The sequence below is a fragment of the Oncorhynchus clarkii genome, unplaced genomic scaffold, assembly GCF_045791955.1.
Source record: "Oncorhynchus clarkii lewisi isolate Uvic-CL-2024 unplaced genomic scaffold, UVic_Ocla_1.0 unplaced_contig_11110_pilon_pilon, whole genome shotgun sequence".
In the NCBI taxonomy this organism is placed as follows: domain Eukaryota; kingdom Metazoa; phylum Chordata; class Actinopteri; order Salmoniformes; family Salmonidae; genus Oncorhynchus; species Oncorhynchus clarkii.
In genome coordinates, this window is record NW_027260465.1 from 1 (window position 1) to 9,197 (window position 9,197).

The 9,197-nt window shown below is 51.4% G+C and overlaps 1 protein-coding gene across 1 annotated transcript; it reads left to right on the forward strand.

Annotated features, from left to right (window-relative positions):
• Positions 1-1,902: 1,902 nt before the first annotated feature.
• Positions 1,903-4,301, forward strand: LOC139401484 (cell surface glycoprotein 1-like; the record flags this gene model as incomplete). Its single annotated transcript, XM_071145701.1, has 2 exons — positions 1,903-3,804; positions 3,911-4,301. Coding segments are annotated over 2 exons (2,293 nt in total), but the record flags the coding sequence as incomplete, so codon positions are not given.
• Positions 4,302-9,197: the final 4,896 nt, after the last annotated feature.

A 9,197-nucleotide genomic window follows, 5' to 3' on the forward strand; every position in this document is an offset into this window, starting at 1 on the left:
ACATCTGCGTGTGTGTTAATGCATCTGTGTGTGTGTGTTTGTGTGTGTGTACAGTGCCTTGCGAAAGTATTCGGCCCCCTTGAACTTTGCGACCTTTTGCCACATTTCAGGCTTCAAACATAAAGATATAAAACTGTATTTTTTTGTGAAGAATCAACAACAAGTGGGACACAATCATGAAGTGGAACGACATTTATTGGATATTTCAAACTTTTTTAATAAATCAAAAACTGAAAAATTGGGCGTGCAAAATTATTCAGCTCCTTTACTTCCAGTGCAGCAAACTCTCTCCAGAAGTTCAGTGAGGATCTCTGAATGATCCAATGTTGACCTAAATGACTAATGATGATAAATACAATCCACCTGTGTGTAATCAAGTCTCCGTATAAATGCACCTGCACTGTGATAGTCTCAGAGGTCCGTTAAAAGCGCGGAGAGCATCATGAAGAACAAGGAACACACCAGGCAGGTCCGAGATACTGTTGTGAAGAAGTTTAAAGCTGGATTTGGATACAAAAAGATTTCCCAAGCTTTAAACATCCCAAGGAGCACTGTGCAAGCGATAATATTGAAATGGAAGGAGTATCAGACCACTGCAAATCTACCAAGACCTGGCCGTCCCTCTAAACTTTCAGCTCATACAAGGAGAAGACTGATCAGAGATGCAGCCAAGAGGCCCATGATCACTCTGGATGAACTGCAGAGATCTACAGCTGAGGTGGGAGACTCTGTCCATAGGACAACAATCATTCGTATATTGCACAAATCTGGCCTTTATGGAAGAGTGGCAAGAAGAAAGCCATTTCTTAAAGATATCCATAAAAAGTGTTGTTTAAAGTTTGCCACAAGCCACCTGGGAGACACACCAAACATGGAAGAAGGTGCTCTGGTCAGATGAAAGCGAAATTGAACTTTTTGGCAACAATGCAAAACGTTATGTTTGGCGTAAAAGCAACACAGCTGAACACACCATCCCCACTGTCAAACATGGTGGTGGCAGCATCATGGTTTGGGCCTGCTTTTCTTCAGCAGGGACAGGGAATATGGTTAAAATTGATGGGAAGATGGATGAAGCCAAATACAGGACCATTCTGGAAGAAAACCTGATGGAGTCTGCAAAAGACCTGAGACTGGGACGGAGATTTGTCTTCCAACAAGACAATGATCCAAAACATAAAGCAAAATCTACAATGGAATGGTTAAAAAATAAACATATCCATGTGTTAGAATGGCCAAGTCAAAGTCCAGACCTGAATCCAATCGAGAATCTGTGGAAAGAACTGAAAACTGCTATTCACAAATGCTCTCCATCCAACCTCACTGAGCTCGAGCTGTTTTGCAAGGAGGAATGGGAAAAAATGTCAGTCTCTCGATGTGCAAAACTGATAGAGACATACCCCAAGCGACTTACAGCTGTAATCGCAGCAAAAGGTGGCGCTACAAAGTATTAACTTAAGGGGGCTGAATAATTTTGCACGCCCAATTTTTCAGTTTTTGATTTGTTAAAAAAGTTTGAAATATCCAATAAATGTTGTTCCACTTCATGATTGTGTCCCACTTGTTGTTGATTCTTCACACAAAAATACAGTTTTATATCTTTATGTTTGAAGCCTGAAATGTGGCAAAAGGTCGCAAAGTTCAAGGGGGCCGAATACTTTCGCAAGGCACTGTATGTGTGTGTGTGTGTGTGTGTGTGACTGTCTGTCTGTTTGTGAGTACATCTGTGTGTGTGTTTGTGTGTGTTTGTGTTTGTGTGTTCTTTACTACCCCCCTCCAGATGGATCACCTGTAAATTAATAGAATTACTAAATGACCATCACTCAAGTGTTCTCTGACATTAGTCTTCGGTATGCATGGACATGTGTTCTAACAGTAACATGAGAGCCATGTTTCCAGTCCCAGGTCGGCCAGGGAAGGCCACAGTCCCAGCCTCAGCCGAGGAACACAACCCACCCCTGCAGACCAGGCAAGGCCACAGTCCCAGCCTCAGCCGAGGTTCACAACCCACCCCTGCAGACCAGGGAAGACCACAGTCCCAGCCTCAGCCGAGGAACACAACCCACCCCTGCAGACCAGGGAAGTCCACAGTCCCAGCCTCAGCCGAGGAACACAACCCACCCCTGCAGACCAGGGAAGTCCACAGTCTCAGCCCCAGCCGAGGAACACAACCCACCCCTGCAGACCAGGGAAGTCCACAGTCCCAGCCTCAGCCGAGGAACACAACCCACCCCTGCAGACCAGGGAAGGGCCTAGCCACAGTCCCAGTCCCAGCCCCAGCCGAGGAACACAACCCACCCCTGCAGACCAGGGAAGGCCCCAGCCACCGTCCCAGCCCCAGCCCCAGCCGAGGAACACAACCCACCCCTGCAGACCAGGGAAGGCCACAGTCCCAGCCTCAGCCCCAGCCCCAGCCGAGGAACACAACCACCCCTGCAGACCAGGGAAGGCCACAGTCCCAGCCTCAGCCCCAGCCCCAGCCGAGGAACACAACCCACCCCTGCAGACCAGACCAGGCAAGGCCACAGTCCCAGCCTCAGCCGAAGCTCACAACCCACCCCTGCAGACCAGGGAAGGCCACAGTCCCAGCCTCAGCCGAGGAACACAACCCACCCCTGCAGACCAGGGAAGGCCACAGTCCCAGCCTCAGCCCCAGCCCCAGCCGAGGAACACAACCCACCCCTGCAGACCAGACCAGGCAAGGCCACAGTCCCAGCCTCAGCCGAAGCTCACAACCCACCCCTGCAGACCAGGGAAGGCCACAGTCCCAGCCTCAGCCGAGGAACACAACCCACCCCTGCAGACCAGGGAAGGCCCCAGCAACAGTCCCAGCCCCAGCCGAGGAACACAACCCACCCCTGCAGACCAGGGAAGGCCCCAGCCACAGTCCCAGCCCCAGCCGAGGAACACAACCCACCCCTGCAGACCAGGGAAGGGCCTAGCCACAGTCCCAGTCCCAGCCCCAGCCGAGGAACACAACCCACCCCTGCAGACCAGGGAAGGCCCCAGCCACAGTCCCAGCCCCAGCCCCAGCCGAGGAACACAACCCACCCCTGCAGACCAGGGAAGGCCACAGCCACAGTCCCAGCCACAGCCCCAGCCGAGGAACACAAACCACCCCTGCGGACCAGGGAAGGCCACAGTCCCAGCACCAGCCGAGGAACACAACCCACCCCTGCAGACCAGGGAAGGCCCCAGCCACAGTCCCAGCCCCAGCCGAGGAACACAACCCACCCCTGCAGACCAGGGAAGGCCCCAGCCACAGTTCCAACCCCAGCCGAGGAACACAACCCACCCCTGCAGACCAGGGAAGGCCCCAGCAACAGTCCCAGTCTCAGCCCTAGCCGAGGAACCCAACCCACCCCTGCAGACCAGGGAAGGCCCCAGCAACAGTCCCAGTCTCAGCCCCAGCCGAGGAACACAACCCACCCCTGCAGACCAGGGAAGGCCACAGTCCCAGCCCCAGCCGAGGAACACAACCCACCCCTGCAGACCAGGGAAGGCCCCAGCCATAGTCCCAGTCTCAGCCCCAGCCGAGGAACACAACCCACCCCTGCAGACCAGGGAAGGCCCTAGCCACAGTCCCAGTCCCAGCCTCAGCCGAGGAACACCACCCACCCCTGCAGACCAGGGATGGCCCCAGCCACAGTTCCAGCCCCAGCCGAGGAACACAACCCACCCCTTCAGACCAGGGAAGGCCCCAGCCACAGTCCCAGCCGAGGAACACAACCCACCCCTGCAGACCAGGGAAGGCCCCAGCCACAGTCCCAGCCGAGGAACACAACCCACCCCTGCAGACCAGGGAAGGCCCCAGCCACAGTCCCAGCCGAGGAACACAACCCACCCCTGCAGACCAGGGAAGGCCCCAGCCACAGTCCCAGCCCCAGCCTAGGAACACAACCCACCCCTGCAGACCAGGGAAGGCCCCAGCCTCAGTCCCAACCCCAGCCGAGGAACACAACCCACCCCTGCAGACCAGGGAAGGCCCCAGCAACAGTCTCAGCACCAGCCGAGGAACACAACCCACCCCTGCAGACAAGGGAAGGCCCCAGCCACAGTCCCAGTCTCAGCCCCAGCCGAGGAACACAACCCACCCCTGCAGACCAGGGAAGGCCCTAGCCACAGTCCCAGTCCCAGCCTCAGCCGAGGAACACCACCCACCCCTGCAGACCAGGGATGGCCCCAGCCACAGTCCCAGCCCCAGCCGAGGAACACAACCCACCCCTGCAGACCAGGGAAGGCCCCAGCCACAGTCCCAGCCCCAGCCGATGCCCACAAGCCCCGCTGGCAGTCAGACAGAGCTGGTCAGTCTATAAACCTCCCAGACACATGGCTGGGGCTGCAGAGAGTCCATCTTTCCACTGGAGATCATCTAACACTACCCCCTCCCTTGTTCCCTCCAGTCGCCCCTATCCTCTACCCCCAGCCCTGCACACCTTTCCTGAAAACAGACTACATGGTTATTTTGGCTGTCATGCTTACATAGGCTTCTCTCTCTCTCTCTCTCTCTATCTCTCTCTCTATCTCTCTCTCTCTCTCTCTCTCTCTCTCTCTCTCTCTCTCTCTCTCTCTCTCTCTCTCTCTCTCTCTCTCTCTCTCTCTCTCTCTCTCTCTCTCTCTCTCTCTCTCTCTCTCTCTCTCTCTCTCATAGAAGTCCCACATATCTCTGTTCCTCTCTCCATGCTATTGTAAATATGAATTTAACTGCAGTGATTTGTAACCCAGAATTAAGACATTCAGCTTTGATTACTTCAGTATGAAAGCACCCATGTGCTCTAAAAGAAGAGCAAATAACTTTTTACTATCATCTCCCACACCTTTATTGATTTGAAATACTATTTTAAACTTTTAACGAGACTTCATATAGGCTTTTACTGGAAGAAATTGTTGACCCGTCATAGAGACCAACACAGACATATTATTACTGTCAAGGAGGACTGAGGAGTTCATTTGAAAGAACCTCTTTCACTTGGTCTTTATGTGTCATCATGGAGACATATAGTTACTGCTGGAGCTACGGAGAGTTCAGAGCAGGGCTTTGGGAGGAGGTACACTATGATCTCCACCTTAATCCATTTGAATCAACCATAACACACTAGGTTTTGCCCCAGAGCCTCCACAGACTTTCTGAGCAACAGATTTACATCTCGGCTTTGATTTATGCAGGTTTTATTTGGCAGGAATTGTCTGAGTTACTGATCAGGTAGCTCCTTTTTACTTTTTACACTCTGTGTTTATAGAGGAGGTTGATGTTGCCATAATGAGGTAGTTATATAATTTAAAGGCCCAATAAGGCCATTTTATATCAATATCAAATCATTTCTGGGTGAAATTTCAACGCTTCATGAGACTCACCAGGACTCCATCACCTCCCCTTGGTTCTTTCCCCAGGCGTTATTGATTCTGTTTTATATCAATATCAAATAATTTCTGGGTGAAATTTCAGCGCTTCATGAGACTCACCTGGACTCCATCACCTCCCCTTGGTTCTTTCCCCAGGTGTTATTGATTCTGTTCCTGTGTTTTATGTCTGATCGCTACTCGTGTTTCTTGTTATGTTCCACGTTTCATTTATTATTACATTCACTCCCTGTACTTGCTTTTCCATTCTCAGCGGACCCGTTGCACTCCCAAGTGGTTGGGTCTATTCTGAGGAGACACTGTACATCCTGGTGGAGGTCTGGTTTAGGACTAGAGGATACACTGTACAGCCTGGTGGAAGTCTGGTTTAGGACTAGAGGAGACACTGTACAGCCTGGTGGAGGTCTGGTTTAGGACTAGAGGAGACACTGTACAGCCTGGTGGAGGTCAGGTTTAGGACTAGAGGAGACACTGTACAGCCTGGTGGAGGTCAGGTTTAGGACTAGAGGAGGAGACACTGTGTAGCCTGGGGGAGGTCTGGTTTAGGACTAGAAGAGACACTGTCCAGCCTGGTGGAGGTCTGGTTTAGGACTAGAGGAGACACTGTACAGCCTGGTGTAGGTCAGGTTTAGGACTAGAGGAGACACTGTATAGCCTGGTGTAGGTCAGGTAACGGACTAGAGGAGACACTCTAAAGCCTGGTGGATGTCAGGTTTAGGACTAGAGGAGACACTGTATAGCCTGGTGTAGGTCAGGTTTAGGACTAGAGGAGGAGACACTGTATAGCCTGGTGGAGGTCAGGTTTAGGACTAGAGGAGACACTGTATAGCCTGGTGTAGGTCAGGTTTAGGACTAGAGGAGGAGACACTGTATAGCCTGGTGGAGTTCAGGTTTAGGACTAGAGGAGACACTGTATAGCCTGGTGGAGGTCAGGTTTAGGACTAGAGGAGACACTGTATAGCCTGGTGGAGGTCAGGTTTAGGACTAGAGGAGACACTGTATAGCCTGATGGAGGTCAGGTTTAGGACTAGAGGAGACACTGTATAGCCTGGTGTAGGTCAGGTTTAGGACTAGAGGAGACACTGTATAGCCTGGTGGAGGTCAGGTTTAGGACTAGAGGAGACACTGTATAGCCTGGTGGAGGTCAGGTTTAGGACTAGAGGAGACACTGTACAGCCTGGTGGAGGTCAGGTTTAGGACTAGAGGAGGAGACACTGTACAGCCTGGTGGGGGTCAGGTTTAGGACTAGAGGAGACACTGTATAGCCTGGTGGAGGTCAGGTTTAGGACTAGAGGAGGAGACACTGTACAGCCTGGTGGAGGTCAGGTTTAGGACTAGAGGAGACACTGTATAGCCTGGTGGAGGTCAGGTTTAGGACTAGAGGAGACACTGTATAGCCTGGTGGAGGTCAGGTTCAGGACTAGAGGAGGAGACACTGTACAGCCTGGTGGAGGTCAGGTTTAGGACTAGAGGAGACACTGTATAGCCTGGTGGAGGTCAGGTTTAGGACTAGAGGAGACACTGTTTCGCCTGGTGGATTCCCTTTCAAAAGACAGAGTCATTTCTATGTGTGGCTCGCTGTATATTTGGACTAGATGGTGCTTTGTTCCTCTCAACAGTACACTGAGCTAGCCACCAACTAAAGCTATATCCTTTCCTATTACACTCCTATTAATGGAACCATCCAACTCTGACAAGCAACCTCTTTGTTCAGTGGGCCTCACCAAGTGACAGGATGTGTTAATATCACTCGCCTGATTGGACGTGATAAGTCTGTAGCTCATTGGAAGGTTTTCTCCATGTGTAGTCTGATCTCGAACACAGTGTCCAGCAGAAAGTCCTGCCTGTGTCCATAGCAGCTCGGCCTGAATCGGCCTCTTTGTTTGTCTTCCTGCCTACTGCTAGATCCAAATCTTCAAGGCCAGCGCTGTGCATGGCCCGAGCTCTGTCGCTATGGGAACGGGGGCTAGCAGTCCCCTGTTTGCTTTGGCGGTGAATCAAAGAGTGGAGTGGAGGGCGGAGAGAGCGTTGGAGAGAGCACGGGGACGTGGTCCCTGACGTGGAATGGTGCACAGTGATACAGAGCGTCTTGAGATACGCCAGCCACAGACCTGTGGTTCTGTCCCCAAAAACAGGAAACCAGCAAGCTTGCAGGTTCTCCTTTGGGAGAGAGAATGAGGGATCAAGTTTTTCTGGACACCTCCACCTTGTCATCAACGCAGTCTGCTTTTCATGATTCTGACAAGAGTTTTACCCCCTTCATCTCCACACACACACACACACACACACACACACACACACACACACACACACACACACACACACACACACACACACACACACAAACACACACACGTTGGTTTACTTTGGCATCCATGCTTGACTTGAGAGCTCTTGAAACAGATAGGTCATGCTCTCCTAAATGTGACAATATCAGCCTGGCGCTCTAAAATCACTACCCACGCTGTTCGCTGTCCATCAGCCGGCCCGATCATGTTACATACGTGTGGCATGATCCCCGCCTGAACTCACAGGTAGCCTTTTGTTACCTCAGAGAAGACGGATGGTTTTCTGCAGCACCCGAAAGCAGGCAGACTACTATGAACCAGGCTAAACCACACTGTTACTCTTATACTCGCCTCGGAAAAAGTGGGAGACAAAATTATTTTTTCGGTATAACAGATGAGTTTGTGTGAATTCATCAGGTGTTGGAACATGAATTTGTATTTATTGTCAAGCTCCTGTTGTATAAATAAAGTTATCCCGGATTGTAATACGCTGGTGAAAATTCATATTCGGCAGACAGGGCAATCTGTCAATGTCAGAGCCTGGGCTCACCACCACCACTCACTTAGGACCCCGCTCATAAAAAAAGCCTTGTTTTGACAGGCCTTCTGAAGGCTGGCACAGCTGAGGCTCTGCCGGCCAGACACTGCAGGGGGTCTGCTACTGGAGATACATGGACAAAGTCCCCAGACCCTCTCAGATTCAGGTGTAAAAACCTCAGCGCAGCCCAGCCCAAGGCAGGCCAAGACAGTGCTGGACCAGACCTGGGTCCAAATAGTACTTGTTTTCTTCCAAATACCTTGCTCGTTTGATTGAACCTAGCTATAGTGCCATAAAGTGCCAAAGTGCCCATGGCAATTCCATTGGTCTCTTTCTCAGCAGTACAAGCTCAATAGAGCACAGCTAAAGTATTTGAAAGAAAACAAATACTACTTGAACCCAAGTATGGTGGTGGAACCAGGTCTGTAGCGCCACACAGTCTGCATCTAGGCTTCCCTGCAGGCCAGACACCTGCCCATCACTTAGTTCTGTACTGTACACCCAGAGACCTGTCCACCACTTAGCCCTGATACTATACACCCAGAGACCTGTAATCACGTAGCCCTATACTGTACATCCAGAGACCTGTCATCACTTAGCCCTCTACTGTGCACCCAGAGACCTGTCCACCACTTAGAGCTATACTGTACACCCAGAGACCTGTCCACCACTTAGAGCTATACTGTACACCCAAAGACCTGTCCACCACTTATTAAAGCTATACTGTACACCTAGAGACCTGTCCACCACTTAGAGCTATGCTGTACACCCAGAGAACTGTCATCAAGTAGCCCTCTACTGTACACCCAGAGACCTATCCATCACTTAGAGCTATACTGTACACCCAGAGACCTGTCCACCACTTAGAGCTATACTGTACACCCAGAGACCTGTCATCAAGTAGCCCTGTACTGTACACTCAGAGACCTGTCCACCACTTAGAGCTATACTGTACACCCAGAGACCTGTCCACCACTTAGAGCTATACTGTGAACCCAGAGACCTGTCCACCA